The 18,735-nt window shown below is 42.7% G+C and overlaps 1 protein-coding gene across 1 annotated transcript; it reads right to left on the bottom strand.

Moving 5' to 3' along the window:
• Nucleotides 1-1,878: 1,878 nt before the first annotated feature.
• On the bottom strand, nt 1,879-18,291 carry TYRP1 (tyrosinase related protein 1). Its single transcript, XM_066615742.1, has 7 exons — nt 17,928-18,291; nt 13,578-13,900; nt 10,527-10,731; nt 9,269-9,436; nt 5,645-5,824; nt 3,391-3,537; nt 1,879-2,084 (listed from the first exon to the last, which is right to left on the bottom strand). Exons 1-7 carry the CDS (start codon nt 18,289-18,291, stop codon nt 1,879-1,881), a joined length of 1,593 nt encoding a protein of 530 aa, XP_066471839.1.
• Between the last annotated feature and the right edge of the window lie 444 nt (nt 18,292-18,735).

Raw genomic sequence — 18,735 nt, 5'->3', positions numbered from 1 at the left:
AAGGTAAGAAATTGGATTTTGGTGCTTTTTTTCCTTTTTACAAGGCATTTAAAGGTGGACTTCGGTATCAGTGGTGAGTCAAATCAGTGGATACCAAATCAGTGCGTACTGAGATCCCACCTGTAACTCCTGGAAAGGTGAACATTTTAATTCCCTTTCACAATAATGTCCGCAATGTGCTGAAAGAGTTAGGTGTCTTTTAACACTGATTGAAATATTCACTGAAATTCCATAAACTCTAGGCTCTGTTGTGATCAGATGGTGTCAGGGGCCAAACAGGTTGGGCTCTCCAGAGGACCCAGTTCATAAGAGGGGGTCTGCCTAGCCTGAATCCATAATACTGGTGGCAGTGCCCAATGGAATGGGCAGTCAGGGCATCGTAGGGCTTTACCACAGGCCAACCTTAGAAGCTATGGGGCCCACTTGGAAACATTTTTTTGCAGGGCCTCAGGTTTTGCAAGGCCCCCCAGTGGCGTAGCTAATGAACATGTAGCCTGGTGCAGAGCTTAAAATGATGCCCCAGAAGTGATGTCACAACCAGAAGTGACACCATGCCTGGGCTTTTTAAAAAGTGCAAATTGGGGGAAAATCTGCCTCCTCCCCCCAGCAGTTCTCCACCCACTTGATCTGCCATCTCCCCCCAGCAGTGGTATAGCTAAGGCATCTACCTGCTACCTGGGATCAAAGAAGATTTTGTAGCCCCCCCCCCCCAACAACAAAATCAAAATTAAGTAAATAAATAAAAAGTGTGCCCCTTATTGGTTAGAGACACTGTGCTGGGGTGAAGACGGGTAGTTATTCTCTCCCTACTAAAGATAAGAGGATCACCACTTGAAAAAGTGCCTGTTGACCGATTAGCTGTATTATGATACTTGGAAATGAGAGCTGACTCATATTAACACCTTATTGGTTCCATGCAGTATCATAATAACATCTCACTGGCTCTCAGAACAATCAGTCTCATAGGTCAGTTTTGAGTAAAAGAAATCTACTTTTTGTTCTTTAAGGCAGTTGTGTTTTTGTTTTCTGGATAATCGGCCATCACGTTTGATAGAATACAGATATTCTAATGTGGTTTGTTTCATTGCATTCTGCACTAAATTACCTTTCCAATGAAATATAACATGATGGTACTTTTCGAATACCAAGATTTTCAAAATTTTGGCCACTAGTGTCAAGCTCAGCTTGTTGCCCCCCTAAAGCTTGTTGCCCGGTGCGACTGCCACCCCGTGCACCCCCTTAGCTATGCCACTGTTCACAGCCAAGGTCTGTAGAATCCTAGATATAGAAATAAAATTTATAATAGACTTTATATCTCTATGGTAGAATGGAAAGCAATCAAAATGTGCACTTTAAAATTCAGGTGAGTTAATGGACCAAATTGGTCTAAGTACATTTTAATATAAAATTGCATACAAGATTAGAGTATACCCTAGTGAGGGCCCCCTTAGTTTTGGGTTGCAATTGGGAGCAATTGGTTCAGTTGGTTTAAAGCTGATTCTGATGGAAATGATCCTAATCTTTGTATAATCCTGTGCAGTGAAGAAGCAAGAATCAAACTTTAGAAGAGGGTAAATGGAAGGAGTACACTCAATCATTTGCATTACTCTTTCAAATAAAAAAAAAATCATCATCTGGAAATTCAAGCATTTATTGCATACTATAGATAAATGGCTACAGAAAGAAGCGAGTGATGCCAGGAGAATTTCTGAGATGGTTTGATACCCACCACCCACCCATACACGACTGACACAAACGACTGAAGATTCCCCTAGTATGAGAAGGAAATCTAGCAAAGGTTTTGTCACAAGTAATGTGTCCTTTATTGCAAATCAGATACGTTTCCATAGAAAGAACGGGTGCTACAGAGTGCAAGTTTCACACCATGGACTGGCTTGGAGTGGGCAAGCTGTCATACTCATCAGAATAGGTCTGGTACTGGTCAGTGAGAAGAGGCTGATGCAGCTCGTCCTTGTTTCTCCTGGCATGGACAATACATGTGGCACCAGCAAAAATAATGGCAACAAGGATCAAGGCAGTTACAATGGCAATGGTGATGATTTCGGTAACTTGGAGAGCCCGAGCTAGGAAGAAGCAGAAGAAAGGGCACAGAGGGTTAAAATCCTCAGTGTTATTGACCAAATACCAATCCATCTACCTTGCTTTAAAGGTTATGGGTGATACCAAAAGTCCAAATCCCTTCACTTCTTTTTAATTGCAAATATGTTCAGGTAGAGTTGACCATTTTTGAATATTTCCCATTGAAGATACTAGATTTTACTGGTCTTACAAAGCAAACTATTGTGTTTTTATGATGTCATGAGAGTCTAACTTCACCTAATGCAACAACAACAATTTGCTCTGTAAATCAGATCCACTAATATATTCGTTATTTGTCAATTACCTGGGGCAGATCATAGCCCTATTGATTTACTTTTGCCCCTTCTTCTTGGAACTGCTGAATCAGAATGGAGGACCAAAAAATAATGAGCAAACCAGAGGGAAAGGAAGTCTATTCAGCTGCTGTAATATTGTTATGGGGACTTCCATTTGTTGTTTGTTTGTTCCATGCACTTTGGGCTGTTGAATCTGATTTGGCTTTATGCTGAAATTGAGGAATTAACTGTGTGCCTGCTTTCCAATATAGCTTGTTAATGAAAGAAGGAGAGCCAGCAACAGATGCAGCTGGGAGTAGGTCCCTTCAGGCTGGTGTGCAAGGAGTCTGTGGTTTGCTCAAAAATCATGGGTGATGCACTTGGAATATACACAAATAATTGAGCCAAATCTTGGGCTGAATTAGGAGAGACACATGCATCCCTAATGTTAAGCCCATATTTAGTGCTGATGTGTCATTTCAATAATAGTTGCAATGTAGTGGTGGGGGGGAGAGAGATCCGGAACAGGGGTGCAGATGGAACAGGGGTTTTTAACCCTTGGCCTTGGCATGATCCCAAGATAGATGGCAACCATGGGAGGAGGGGGGGATTCAGATCAGAACCATAAATATGCAGAGGGTTAAAGACCCCTTCAACCCTCAGAAGTCCTGATCTGCACATTCTATTTTGGAATGAAGTGCGGAGGCTGCAATCCTGTCTTTCTTGGGAGTAAGCCCAACTGAACACAATGGGCTTTCTGAGCAGACATGCATAGAATTGCAATTGACAGATTTAATGTCAACTGTAGTTTGGCTAATAGATTGAAAGTTGAAACATTTGTGTTTTATGGACATAGAATGGACATGCCAGGGCAGCGAGAAAAAGGAGAACAGGTGTTTGCAATTATGTCACACATCATAATTTTGTAAATAGTAAACCAACGTTTGATCTACTTAAACAGAGAAAATAAACCCTACAGGACAACATGCAGAGTGTTATATAATGAAGAACTTACCGGGCCATTGAACTTCATAACTGTAGCCCAGATTTTCTGGGGCTGTAACAAACATCTCATTATTGCTCACAGGAGGCCAGAATGGTACCATGTTGTACCGTCTGTTGTGTCCAATAGGGGCATTCTCCAGTGGGAATATGGAAATATCTAAATCACAATAAAATCATGTTAGTTAGTTCATGGTAATGGCTTGGTGCAAATAACTTTATAAATGTACCCTTGAACAAACATTTAGGGCTCCTATGAAGAAGGGACGTCTTTCTGCATGATCTATGGCTCCCAATGTTTAGGACAAGGGTAGGAAAGGGAACCACATCCCTCTCATTTTATCTACTGAGCAGCGGTTTCTTCAGGACCTAGAAACAATTCAGCAATACAGAACCTAGAAGCAATACAGTATGGATGGTCAGATTGTAGCGGGGATAACAGCACCGATGATCAGCGAAGCAACTTCTTATTTGTTTCATAGACTTTTAGCACTCCCAGCACCTCAGATAAGTGTGTTTCAAATTTCTTACCTTAAGGAACTCATTGGTTCTTACATTAGGGCACCTGAACATGTCTTTTATGGGACCTCTGAGCACTGGGAAGATTCTGGAGTATATTTCTATTAAGAAGAAAACTGCTGATGTCCAATGGACATCACTGTTGCTCCATAGAAACTGAAAATGCATCCGCACTCAATACATGGCACTAGAGCAGTGTTTTCTGAACCAATGGTACTTGAGGTGGTATCTGGTGGTATTCGCTGGACCCCTGGATACCTGTCGCCTGGCAGTGAGATCAAGAACATGACACAACAAACAGTGGTAGGAGGCTTGGCTCAGTGAGCAGAACTCCAAAGCATGCTTTTCCATGCTTGAAAAAGCCCTTCCATCGACCCTGAGCCTCTTACTGGTGCAGATGTTGCATTGCATCTGGCCTCCCAACCCAGATGTCAGTGGTGAGGATGTCGTCGCCGCTCACTTCCAGTGGTACTTCAAATAGGTGGACCGTGTGAAGTGGTACAGCAGAGCACAAAAGTTGAGAAACACTGTACTAGAGTATTTGCATCCTGGACAACTGTGTGCTGTTCAAATGCATCCCGGTTATTTAGCATCTCTGGACATTTGGGTCTGGTGTCCCCATTATTTGCATCCCACTATAACAGGGCAACAAACTATAACAGGGCAACAATCTCCATGTTTTATATCCTAGGCCTCTTACCCCAGACCTAACCCTACCTTTACATTTAAAAAAATCAAAAAGTACATCCAATATAAATACACATATATTTGGACACAAATGCCTGAAATGCCAAAAGAACAGATGCAAATGACCAATACTGAGATGCATTTGACCAGGACACAGTTGTTCAGGATGCAGTGGTCCTGTCACATCAACACACTCCCCACAGCTTTTCATTGCATGGGGAGCTCAGCAGAGGTGAACAAATTGCTGTTCCAGCAAGTTCGGCTCACAGTACTGATGTTCTCATAGAGGAGCCCCCAATGAATAGCTGAGAAGCCCCAGGTCCATCAAATGGAGAAACCTGTGTCCAAGCACACTCTGAAGGCTCTGCGCGGCTTCTGTAGCCTCTTTTCTTTTGCTATGCCATTGCTCAGGCCCACAAAGAGATAGGCTGCCTCCTGCCATCTGCTTTTGTTTTGTATTTGTTAGGGGAGCATGACATGAACCGGTGTGATTTTTAAAGTAACAAACAGCTCCATAGGGCTTGCCAGAATTGCCACTTGAATGGCTATGAAAAGGTACTGCCGTGTGATTCTTTTTTTTTTTTTAGAGGACTCGCAAAGGTGTGGCAAATGTGCATTGTTTTGCTTTATTTTGGAAGGATTAAGGACAGCAGTGCCAGGGCTCTGTAGAATTAAGAGGCAGCAAAAAAGAATGCAAGCATTCTGTTGCTCTGATCTGGTGACGTGGGAGAATGCCACAAGATCTTGTGATCCCCTTCTGTAATTAATTCCTCGTCATCCGCAAGCACCACTTCTCCTTATTTGGCTACATTTTATTCTGCTTCCAGAGACATGAGAAAAAGGATGCAATTGTGTCTTGGAGCTCAGAACATGGGCTACTTGCGGGGCTTTTGCACGGTTGCAAAAGGATCATAAGAGTTCCTTTTGTGCAGACAGAGATGAGTTCATGGCCAGTGTCTTGAATGCACTGAGCTAGCTGGAAATCTGGTAGATTTGTTGCAATGTGGAATGAATCCCCTTTACTCTGAGGTGGGGCAATAACACAAACAAAAACATCTCACCAGGATTATGTCTCCGCAGCCATTCATCAAAAAGAGCGTCAGTAAATGTATGAAGGAGAACAAATATGGGGTCGTTTGGGGACAAATGAGTTTGCCCTCCTGTGCCATTCAAAAACAGATGGACCAGATTGTGAAGACTGCGTACTGCTGGATCGTACTTCCCTGAAGGATCACTGTACCCTGCGCATGAGAATAAAGAGACACATGTTGGAAACAATCATGGCAATCTTTTGCAGAAGCAGCTGGATGCAATTTTGTCTGGGATGCCGTCAGGCAAACCTCTTGTCTTATTTTAAGACAATTGTGCTGCTCTTCCCATATTACAGACTGCTTAAACATATGGCTGGGGTATGCCATTTGTCTATGAAACAATCCCAGTAATAATGCTCTGAACAAGAAGCACATTTGCTTGTGTGTCTCTGTCTGCTGTGCAGGTAGCATGATGCATTGCACAGTGGTGATGAAATCCACACTAAAAAGGCTATTTTTTAGTAGTTGGCAAAATCTACAGCATCCAGATCTAAATGGCAGGGAACGTAACTGAAACCACCACATGGATTTTCTACCTTCTGACATAAGCATCAAGATGCTCCCATGTATCCTAATGGGCCAGCTGTTTCTTGAGTTCCCCACATGTCTTTTCCTGACTAGTTGCCAGCAGATTGACTTTGGAAAGGTACCGTATGCTTCAGGGAGCCCAGCGTTTCTCGTGGCTGGTTGTCCAGCACCACTAAACTAGTTCTTGGAATGCAGAAATCTTGGTTTTCAGAACATATAAAGCACTTTTTATAAACAGAGGCCAATGAATGAAATCCATTCACAAGGTTGTAAGTTTTGCAGTAGAGTTCATAACTCTCTACCACTGCATCTCTGACCTTCGCTCCTTCACTATGACTATGCGTTTCTTGAACATCTCTTCCTGAAAACTCTTATTTCCTCTTCTGCCTGAAACTCCTTCCCTGAACAATTACAGCATAACTTCTTGGTTTTATTTTAGAACCCGCTTTTGAATCCTCCTCTTTTGAAGAAGCTTTCGGGTTAAGCTCCTCATTCTCATACCCGACTGTAACCCCCAACTACAACCAAGCTGAAGTCTATGCAGCTGTATTTGCTCACATTCATCCCTTTCTCCTGACCCTTTTCTATCTTTCCCACAGTCAAAATGTAAATAGTAAGCTCCTTGGGACAGAGACTGCTCTTTTGCTTTAGAAGCTTTGTAAAGCACCATGCACATCATTGCTACTAACAGTATGGTTATAAATGGGCATTTATAACAGCGGAACATAGTTCCACTATCATAAATGACCATATGGCACAGCACATAGCATGTCACCAGCAACCATATTGGAACTACTACCAGAAATGGCGGTGGTACCGGAGGTTTACCACTGGACTCAGCTACCTCCACCACTGAGGATAAGCTGGTGGGGGGGGGGGGATTGGGACCACACTGGGGGTGTGGTAGGGCAAGCAGAGGGCAGATATCAGTAACAACTACTTAGCTGATATATTCCACTTATGCTTGGCTTTGACATGCCCCCTTGGTTTTACTCGGTTTGGCTGGTGCAGATCTGAATAGCCCCATAGAGGACCATGGCATGGAGGAGTAAGGTGAAATTTAATTTTACTTACCTCTCTGCCTTGACATGGTCCCTGCCTGCCTGCAGGATGCAGTGGAGCCTGTTCTAGTACCATTGCATCCTGCCGGCAGGCACTAGTTAGGATTGGCTTAAGAAGAATAAACTAACAGGCTGCTGAGCCAGCAGAACACATGTTCTGCTGGGGCTTGCTGGTCTAAAGCCTCCTAAAGTGTGACCAGCAGCACATGATGCCAGAGCACCAGCAGGAAGGCTTCAGCCTTCCCACATGTGCCAGCGGATCTACGGAGACCCACTGAAGGAGAGAAGCCAGTACAGGGGAAAGCGGGGAGGGAGTTGAATAGGGTGGGGATGGACAGATCAGGGAGAGGGTGTGGGTGGAACGGGGCAGAGGCAGGTGCGGGAAGGGTAGACCAGGCATGGCAGAGGGCAGGATATGCAGCAGTGGCACATGCTGAACCCTGAGCCCCTCCCCTTCCTGAATCTTGAGAACCTTCATGGAGTAACATGCACTTGCACGAGCAACTGAGCTGGAGCAGGTCTGAGTTGCCCTACAGTAGCTGCTAAGGAGACAATGTCCCCTTACCCTAACCTCCAGCAGCCACAACACCCCCCACAGGATGTATCGGAAGCTGAATTGCCACACAGGAAGTTGAATAGGATTGGGCCATAAACCAAAAGGGATTATTGATTACCTGCTAATTGGGTAAGAGGCACTTTTTCAAGTGGGTGCTCCTTTTTTTAGCAGGGGGAGAGTAACTGGCCCACCTCACCCCAGCACTGTCTGTTCTAGTGGCTGTCTGCTGGTGTTCATTTGCATCTTTTTAGATTGTGAGCCTTTTTGGGACAGGGAGCCATTTAGTTATTTGATTTTCTCTGTAAACCGCTTTGTGAACTTTTAGTTGAAAAGCGGTATATAAATACTGTTAATAATAATAATAATAATAATAATAATAATAATACTGAAGCTGCATTGCAGATTTATGTTCTGAAATAATGATAATAGTTATAAAAACGTCATCCCCTCCCTACTATTTGTATGATGATGGCATCATTGAGAGCAGGTGTGAGCTGCAAATGAGATCTCCTCTGATTCGAATCTTGCCTCTGGCATGGACTCACCAGAGGGGCTTAGGCAAGCCAGTCCCTCTCAGTCTCCGTTCCCTGGCTGTAATAAGGGGATAAAAATACTCAACTTGCAAGATTGTTTGTGGTAAAGGCTACATGATAATCCATGTGAAGTGGAAAGTGCAATATAAATTAAGTTACCTTTTTTTAGTCACACATTTTACAGTCCAAATTGCAAAATGTGGTATATAGTCTATAGCAGTGATTCTCACATATTTAGCACCGGGACCCACTTCTTAGAATGAGAATCTGTCAGGACCCACCGGAAGTGATGTCATCACTGGAAGCAACATCATGAAGCAGGAAAAATTTTAGCCGTCCTAGGCTGCAATCCTACCCACACTTACCCAGGAGTAAGTCCCATTCACTATCATTGTTAAAAGCATATACAGAGTAGCCTGTTAAAAGTACAGAGCTGTAACATTTCCCCAAATGCAGTCCTCAGTCCTGTGCTAGCTAAATATCTGGTGCAGCTCCTAGTAGACCCATCGGGGCTGCGGAGGGAGAGGTCTATATGGGGCAAGGGAACCAAGTTCCTTTATCCTCAGGAGACCTCCTAGCTGCTTTCCCAGCTCTGCAGGAAACAGAGTACTGTACTATGATGCAGCTACTGGGGATAGGATTGGATCCTTACTTTTGAGTAAACATGCATAGGCTTGCATTGTTAGCCAGAATAAATGATCACTTGGGACAAGCCGGTGAATAATTCAAGGAAACCCAATTTTGCTCTGTTTTTTCTGAATGATGTATTCCCCATGTCTTTATAGGTTTGATGAGAAAAAGACAGATTTTTTTTTCTCTGTAAAAAAGATTTGCCTGCGTTAATCTCTCGAAGCAAATTTGGTGAGTTTGGCAGACTCCGCTCTGCTTCTAGACCTTTTGTCTAATCGCTACTTGCCTTCCACTGTATTACGAAAGCTGTCTGTTGAATTTGAATAGAATGGAGGCGTATCAAACAGTCCAACTTCTAAGCAAAGAGCAACATCCTGTGGCTCAGGAAGGCGCTGCACCATTGGCCGGGCAACATTCCCGGCAGGATTCCGTCTAATTGGGCCACCTTCTGTGCCTGGCAAAGGAAGGGGGAGAAACAAAGGTTGACATCCAGCAAATTACAGAGATCAGTGCAAAGTCTCAGGAATATAATGGGGAGTCAGGCTTTGGGAAAGCAGGCAATGTCTTTGGGTCTGAGTAAGGATCACTCTCATTTGGCACTCTGTGAGATTGGAGTCCTTGTGTGATACTCTTGCAAGTCCTGTAAGACTGGTGAGACACTGACATTTGTAAGGATATAAGAAGAGTGCTGCTGGGTCAGAGCACCATCGTCTTTTACACTGTTTCACACATGGGGCAACCAGATACCTCTGGGAATCCCAGACATGAGACATGTGGGCAAAGGGTTTGCTGTTATTTTCCAGCAATTGGTATTCTAAGGCATGCTAACTAAACTATGTTCCCTGTTCAAATCTCGCCTCTATCTTGGGCTTAGCAAATAGCATTAGGCATGCTCTCATTTTTAGTTCCCCTACCTGCATCCCTATCCTACCTTTCAAGGTTGTTATAAGGATTGCTGCTACAATTCATGCGAAGTACTTTGAATACAAACATATAAATGCTGTAGGGCATGACATAGCTCAAAATCCACCCCCCTCCCCAACCAAGAGTTCACATAAGGGTGTGCAAATTTCTGTGGTAGTTTAGCCTTGTTGCTTTTGCCCTAAATGTGAAAGCATCCTTCTCAAGTCTTAATGAATAGACTAAAAGTAAAGTAAAAAGTTCATAACACCATAATTTGGCATCTGGCAAGGAGGAGGTTTCATAGCTTATTGCTAATTCCACCCCAAATATAGATATAATAGGTGCCCTTGAGTTCTAAGCAACTACATCCCTCAAAGCAACCACAAAGATTTGCTGTGACATATTTAATTTTGATTTCAGAATTATTTTCCTTAACACAGCATTAAAAAGTGGGTTATGTTAAGGGTTTACATTCTCTAATGAAAAATCAGAAAGTAAACTGGTACTATTAATGGATTGTGGAAGATAGGGGATAAGCATCAGAGCCGAGCAGAATATACAAAACATCCTGGATTCTGTTAACTTAATCCTTTGGGCGATAGGGGACCCATAATAACTAAGTATAAAGAATCAAGGCTTACTGTTGCAAATGGTTCCTAAAGTATCGTAGTCTTCCAGATCCTCACACAAAACTCGCCATTGCGAAAAGAGAGTGTTTGGGCTTAAAAGAGAGGCATCAAAGTTGCTTCGAGCTCCCATCAGGTCATCTGTGCAGATGTCACAGGTGTTTCTACCTGTTGCAAAGTTCCAGTAGGGAAGTGCAAAAGAAGGGTCTTGTAGCATGTCCTGATGAGATAACATTAGGTTAATGGTGAGTTTCAGTGTGCTGCTGTTAAAACCCTGGGCAGATCAATATATTGCCATTGTAGCATAGGGGAGCCTTACAGCATGTTTGTGACAGTGCATGCCGGCAGTGAGTCGGCTTGCCGAGCTCAGGATTGGGCTCTAAGACTGCCAGACATTTGGATGGAAAGAAATATTATTATTGATTGCTTTCATTTGGTTTCTGAATCCCCCACCAGTAGGGATTTAAATTGAATTTCCCAATGAGTCACAAAGTTCTCATTGGGAGATACAGAATTTGATTTCACAGAAGGATGGTTAACAAATATATAACTTAATTTTTCATAATTTGATTACTCAATGCTGGATGGACTGAAGCTGATTTTATTGAAAAGTTGTGTGCTGGAGTGGACACCAGATGATATAAAAGTTCCATCTGTGATTATAAATCTATAATGGTGCCAATTTTTAGGGGGAACACAGGCAGATCATCACTTGATACTTCAATCATTATGTGATAAGCATGCATGTGTCACCTAATCCATGGAGAACTTTAACATGAATGCTAGTCAAAGAGGATGAAATTAGAAAGATTAAAAAAGCAAACAAACAAAAAGGATGCAATACATAGACTTAGAAAAGGGATAATGAAAGAAAGATGATTTTAACAGGAGCATTTTGAAAAGCATGTGGAAAGGAGAGAAAGAAAAGTAAAACAAAAAACCTGTAGCAGTTTAGGCAAAAGTGATCAGTGTCTGCCAAGTCTTTCAATGAAACTTAAGGCTTAAGGATACAGAGGATTACATGATCAATATTTTATTGTTGTTTAATTCAAGGTGTGAAGGAGGCATACATCTCAACAACTAAGAACATAAGAACAGCCCCACTGGATCAGGCAATAGGCCCATCTAGTCCAGCTTCCTGTATCTCACAGCAGCCCACCAAATGCCCCAGGGAGCACACCAGGTAACAAGAGACCTGCATCCTGATGCCCTCCCTTGCATCTGGCATTCTGACATAGCCCATTTCTAAAATCAGGAGGTTGTGCATACACATCATGGCTTGTAACCCGTAATGGATTTTTCCTCCAGAAACTTGTCCAATCCCCTTTTAAAGGTGTCCAGGCCAGATGTCGTCACCACATCCTGTGGCAAGGAGTTCCACAGACCAACCACACGCTGAGTAAAGAAATATTTTCTCTTGTCTGTTCTAACTCTCCCAACATTCAACTATATCTGGTGCTACATGCCCACAGTCCATCACACTGTTCCCGTACACAATTGCTTTTCTCCTGTGCATCTTGAGTTTTAAAAAGCATTAATAACAAGCATCAATAACAAGAGACACTGCTGCTTTGTGTGTCCCTCTCTTCCTGGAAATATCTAGATTTTTATAGCTGTGTCATTGCATCATTGTCCTGTGTCTTCCCTAAGCTGCCCACAACAGCCAATGAACTGATATGATGGTAGTGAAACACAAGTAGAATGCTGCGAACATACAGATCGCATGGTGTGTAAAACTAGACACTTTTGGGAAGAGAAAGAAATGGAGTGGCAGTGGCTTGGTGTCTCTTTTTAATGTCTAGTTGGACCCATAAGCACACCACACTTTCTCAGGATTGCTTTCAATGTACTTGATCCTAAACCCCGAACTTATCTTGATTCACATTGAGTACTTATGTGAATGAGCTTCCCCACTCACTTCTATGGAGAGGGAAACTGTTCCTGCTAAGCTGCACAGCTCTCAACTAAGGTCTGCACAGCCCAGAACTCAGCTGAACCCGAAGTCAGTGATGATGTAATGATGGAATGTCAGTAAGTGGTGGAAGATTCCATCAAGTCACTGTGCAGCCATGAGAGGGTTCTGTGCAGCGGCACAGATTTTTAGGGAGAACCCTGGAGGCTTCCCCAGAGATAAGTGTCAGTTTATAAAGACATTTTAACCAGTAAATTCTGCAGTTATTTAAGGCAGAGGCAGAAACTATCTCTTCAACTTTTTGGAGCCCTCAGTATGGTCTCCAGCTGGCATGGAAGGGCGCGGTACCTTTGGCCTCAGCTCTGGTCAAGCAGAGTTCTTTTAATGACCTTTTAAATACCTTTTCTACCTAGTCAATCAGATTGCTATGATAGGGTTGCACTAACAGCAATGGGAAGGAAATCCCTAAATTCTATGGAATATATGTTTGATGGAATATATTTTTGACAAACTACCATGAACTCAGATATAGGTCCAGCCCATTTATACACGGTTTTTTTTATACACGGATTTGACTCAACACGAACGGCCCCTGCAAATGAGAAAGAATGTGCTGATCCCTGGAGAAGGGGAAAAATGCACCCCTTTAAAATCAGTTTAAAAAACTGAACAGTCCTTTAACAACAGCCTCCTTAATGAGAGAGAGGGGGGGGCAGCTGGCTGACAATCCATCAGTCCTTCTCTCTCCTGTGGACCCCTCCCTTCCCCCAGCACGTGAAAGAAAAGTGATCATTTTGCATTGGTGAAGGGAGGGGCTGAGTGAAATGCTGAGGGATTGTCTTCTTAATGACTCTTATCTTAGAGTCAAAAGGTCAGCAAGGTTGTTTTTCAATCACTGGAGCAAAGAAACTTTGTTTTTTAAATTGATTTGCTATAGTGTGTTTTTTTTAATCCACGTGAGTGCTTGGAACCCACGTGAATAATGAGTCTCAACCTGTAATCTAGGTTTTTTTCTTAATACATTCTTGACAAGCCTGAACTGAGGCTTTATTAAGGCAGCTAGGTGAAGCAACACTTGCAGTTTGAACCACAGTTTAAAACCATCCCCATTCCTTAACGTAGCAGTATAGGATATGGAAAACAGAAATTTTTACCTGAATGTCTCTTTCAAGCTGTAGTAGATGGTATCTATGCCAGGTGAGAAATGCTGGACCTTCATGAGAAAAATCGATTCCACCAAAACTTAGCTGCCCTGGTCCAAGGAATGTCTTTCTGACTGAGTAGTAATGGGACCACACAAAGTAGTTATAAATGGTCACGTTTTCAAATTGTGGTGTATTGCCATCAGGTCCCATTATCTCCTCTCGTCTCCTTGTGGCTATCATAATATCTGGGTGCACCGTGGTCTTGGCCTGTTGCAAGGCTCTGAGAAATCGATTCTTTTCTTCTGCATTCAAATCCAGAAGGTTTTTTCTGACTAAAGATTGAAAATAAAGAAGCTCTAAGAATTAAATATACAGAGGAAATAGACAATCCATGCTTATTTATTTTCTATCTATGGCTGCAATTCTATTCACACGTTCCAGAGAGTAAGTCCCATTGAACGCATGGACCTTACTTGTGAGTAGACATGCAAAGTATTGTACTATAAGAATACCTAGGTCAATTCAACACAAACATTCAAAATTAGAAATTTTCCTCCCTCAGAATTATGGGATTGCTGTAAATATTATCTGCCTCCTAGAAATAACTGATAAATAAGCAAACAAAAACTTAATAAATAAATGACAGCAATTGCTTTTTGGTGTCTCTAACATGTAGTGCAGAGGTTCTCAAACTGGGATGTTGTGACACTCCTGGCTGAGTCCCTCTGCCTCTACTCCTTTAAGGCATTGAAAATGAAAGGGGTTGAAAATAGTAATAGAACGATTGCAACCCACTTCCGGCATTCCCGAGAGAAGTGGGAGAGGGCTGAGGGAGCAGCCCAGGAGGGGGGTGGAACCAGCAGAGACTGTCTCTGCTGGATCCTAAGCCCTGTGTTGGGCTCGGATGCCCGACTTGGGGCTTCTCAAGTCTGCAACAGTGATTTAGCTAGCGCAGACTTGAGTAGCCCCATTGTAGGAGCTGAGGCTTTACAAGTGGTAAGAGGATGAATGTTCCCTGATGAGACATCTGGTGGCTTTCTTGGCCCAATAGGATATAGCTGCAGCCATTTCGGTGCTGCTGTAGCCTGCAGAGCTGGGAAGCACAGGATTGGGCTACCCATAAAGGTAATTTAACTTATATGACTGCAGTACAGTTTATGTATATTTTTATATGGAGGACAGAGCCTATATATGGCCTGAGAAGAACCCCAGAAGCGTATTTCAGAGATTAAAACTCAGTAAGTATATTAATATATCTCGTTCCTGAGTGCTATAAATCAGTGGTTCCCAATCATACCAGGAGCATGACACCCTTCCTCCCACTGGCACCAGTTCGAACCCTGACACAATAATGCAATGACACATGATGTGATGACAACATTGGCATTTACATCCAGGTTCCACAACCAGAAAGTGATCCAAAAATGAAAAGTTAGGAGGATATCCAAAAGAGACCCAAATGCATGATATGCAGCTCATGAAGCAAAGCCTCTGCTCTGCAGCCTGCCCCATCATGTTGCAGTTGTGCTGGCAGTTCGGTGTGGCTCCCCAGGGAGCCACGACGCACAGTTTGGGAACCGCTGCTACAGATTGATTGGATCACCACCTACTTATGGTCAGTTGTGGAGGGAGAGAAGACTATGCCATCTGCCTGTCCCCTTCTCATAATGCTGCTGTGGAGAGCTGCAACCATAAATTACCAGCTTTTTTGACTTTTCCACATTTCTGGTAGTACAGTACCATGATGAGCAAAGAAATATGTGCTGTGGACACTCCAAAAGCAAACCAATTGTACATAATAAATGGTTGGCATGTGTAAGACGTTAAGAATGAAAGTTTTCAATTAGGACTGGACCACATGTTACACTGATCAGGGTCTGCTATGAAAGGAAAAAATAAAGTAGCCCTATTTGTGGTTTTCAATTTACTTACGGTTTTATATAGTTCAACCATACATTTTTGTTTCTTTTCTACACTTGTGGGCCCTAATTTTGCATCCTTATATGGCAGCTTGGCAATCACCTGATCATTTTATGAAATCTTTCTTGGAACTTTGCCTTTTTAAGAAGGACTGATCAATTTGGTAAACAAGTAATCGGTATGTGTACAAAAAAAAATATAAGTAAGGAGATCTCTGCTGGATCATACCAAAAGTCCATCACATCCAGAACCCTGTTTACCACAGTGGCCTAGAAGAGGTCTCCGGCCATAAGCATGGCACAAATAAATGCTGTCGTGCTCCAGTAACTAGTATTCAGCAGCATGCTTCCCCTGAGCGTGGACATTCCATGTAGCCAGCCTGATATTAATAAGACTCACACTCTATGAAGGTGCTTAGTCCCCTTTTAAAATCTTCCAAGCTAATGGCCATCCATCACTTTTGGTGGCACCACAAGGATGCACCCTTATGTATGTGGTGACATTATGATGTGTTCTAGATTATTCTCTCTGCCTTCTAATAACTTCTAGTGTATTGTCTGCTTTTTGGTAGCAGCAGTAGAATGAATTGCCACTTTCAGAGAATCACACCAAGCTCTGTGGTCCATTAAGGAACACTCACAGATGTTTCCTAAACATTTTCCAAATGAGTGCAAATCATCTGTTTCGTGGACAAGTGCATGGATATTATTATGCACACTACACCCATGTAACCTTCTGCTGGACATGTGAATCTGGAATGCCAATAGAAAACTAATATTAGAAGAATGATAATATTCTCTCTGTAGACATGGACAGGGGGAGTGCGTCCCACTGCCTTTGAAGATGGTCCAGAAATTACAACTAGTACAGAACGTGGCTGCTCGTGTGGTGGCTGGGGCACGTTGGTTTGACTCTGTCAAGCCGTTGCTCCGGTGGCTACACTGGCTGCCAGTTCTGTTCTGGGCCCAATTCAAGTTGTTAGTTTTGACTTTTAAAGCCCTTTACGGCTCGGGTCTGGGGTATTTGAGGGACCGCCTCCTTCCCTACAATCCTGCCTGTGCTCTTAGATCATCTGAGGGGGCCCTTTTGACTGTGCCGCCACTAAGTGATGTGAGAGGGGCGGCGGCCAGGAAGAGGACCTTCTCGGTGGTGGCCCCTGAACTTTGGAATACCCTCCCCTTAGAATTGAGAACTGCTCCCTCTTTGCTAATATTTCAGTGTGGACTGAAGACCTTTTTATTTCAAAAAGCTTTTAACTGTTGACAGACTGGCTGGCTTTCTTTCTCCTTTTATATTAGAATCCATGGGGTTTGTTTTAGATTTTTAATTATTTGAAAATTGTTTTAATTATTGTTTTTAATTGTTAATTTTGTATTTTTTTTTAATTGTTGTAGGCCGCCTTGTGTGCCCATGGGGAAAAAAGGCGGGATACAAATCAATAAAATAATAATAATAGTCCCATCCTACAATCACATGTAGGAGACCTGCATTTGAATAAGGGCAGCCACTTTAGTGACCCCCTGTCTACCTACATCAAAATGGAATTAGTGGAAACAGGGTGGTAGTTACAAATTCAGTATAGATTCAGTGTAAATTCATTCTCTGCTAGAAGACATGCAGCACACCCAGTACCCCAAATGAAACTGCACTTCATCTCAGAGTTTTCCATTCCTTCTTCATAAATGTTTTTCTTTCAGGATGTTTGATAATGGAAAGGGAGGAGGAGGGGGAGCTGCATGAAGCAAAGCAGTGAAAATTTGCCCTAAACTGCTCATGGGATGCTAACTTCCACAGACATACATTTCCAAAGGTTATTGTTTATTTTTATAATTTATTTGCAAATTAATTTATAATTTAATTGCAAAACAAATTATCCTATTTTACTGTCTAATTTGAAGATTTGCTTTTAGGGTCAGAAGTATTAGGGTAAGAAGTCCACACTTTTAAGGCCAGGTGTTCATGATCACTATACACCTGAAACTTTTGTAGATGGGCCCATGAGTTCACGGAAGTTCTGAAAGCAGTATTGTTCATGGAGAATTCAGCTATTTTCAACCAGTGTGCTGTGGCATATCAATGTGCTCAGAATGGTCCATAGGTGTGCCATGTGAGAGTGTGAGAGAGGGTCATTTATTTGTGGGCCACTGGGGGACGTAACCCCATCCCACCAGAAGTATGGTGTGCCTTGTCAATTGTCAAAAAACTGATGGTGTGCCTTGAAGATTTAAGCGCATTGTCAGTGTGCCATGAGATGAAAAAGTTTTAAAAAACACTGGGTTAATTCATCTGAAGACTACTGTGTCTGAGACATTTCTATAGTAAATACTCGAATCGTCATAGAAAAGAAAGGCATTATTTCCTTTTATAAACATTATAACAAAAATGTGACAAAACATTATAGCAGTTTGAACATGTTCTTTTTCTTGTCATCATATTTACCTATCGGAGTCCATCGGTTACATGCTGGTCCACTCCAACCAGGTCGACAAGACCCACAGTTGTATCCAGAGAAGTTTCCGTTACACTGGCAGGTTCGGTTGAAGAAGCGGAGAGGCCACTGCTCACGGTCATCCCGGCCATCGTGCATATACTGGGGTCCATGGGGTCGTGAGTCTGCTGTCACTTGTACACACTGACCCCTCCCAGAAGACGATCCGCAGCGGTCCGAACCAGGGATCACCGCTGGAGACAAGTCTGGGCAGCATTCTCCTCTCGTCAGTGCATCGATGGTGGTGCACTGCCGGGGGAACTGAGCACTAATTTCTCTGAGCAGGGTGATGAAGAGCAATACGGAGAGCTGCATAATAACAATCCAGATGTAAGATGACAAGGATATCATGTAGATTCCCTCTTGCAAGCTGCTTCTTTCCCCTGTGGTAATGCAAACTGGGAGGACAAGAAAGGAGGTGGATTTTTTTTTTTTTTAAAGAGTCAATAAGATGCTACAAGCCACCCATTCACCAGTGGGAAGGAAACTTCTTATCTGCGTCAAAGTTATTTTCAATTTTCAAAGGGTTTAATGCAATCCATTGTTTATGTGGCTGCACTATCATTCGACAACAACAACCTATCACTTACTGTCAGCACTTGGACGAATCTATGACAATTTGTCTCCCAATGGATGTAATAAAGCGAAGGATCTTAAATAACAGGCAGATCCAAACAAAGTGACAATCAATCAGAAACAAAACACAGTGGAACCCAACTGATTAGCAATGCAAGCTGAGGCATTGTTTACTTAGGAGGA

This window comes from Tiliqua scincoides, chromosome 2 (genome assembly GCF_035046505.1).
Source record: "Tiliqua scincoides isolate rTilSci1 chromosome 2, rTilSci1.hap2, whole genome shotgun sequence".
In the NCBI taxonomy this organism is placed as follows: domain Eukaryota; kingdom Metazoa; phylum Chordata; class Lepidosauria; order Squamata; family Scincidae; genus Tiliqua; species Tiliqua scincoides.
The sequence above is the reverse complement of the archived record's forward strand: the minus strand, read 5'-3'. Positions and strand labels throughout refer to the sequence as shown.

Coding starts and splice junctions, on each gene's coding strand:
- TYRP1 (XM_066615742.1), bottom strand. CDS start 18,291: ATGCAGCTCTCCGTATTGCTCTTCATCACCCTGCTCAGAGAAATTAGT. Junction 13,901..17,927: donor TAACCGATGGACTCCGATAG/GTAAATATGATG, acceptor TTCAATCTTTAG/TCAGAAAAAACCTTCTGGAT. Junction 5,825..9,268: donor CTTTCGTAATACAGTGGAAG/GCAAGTAGCGAT, acceptor TCTCATGCGCAG/GGTACAGTGATCCTTCAGGG.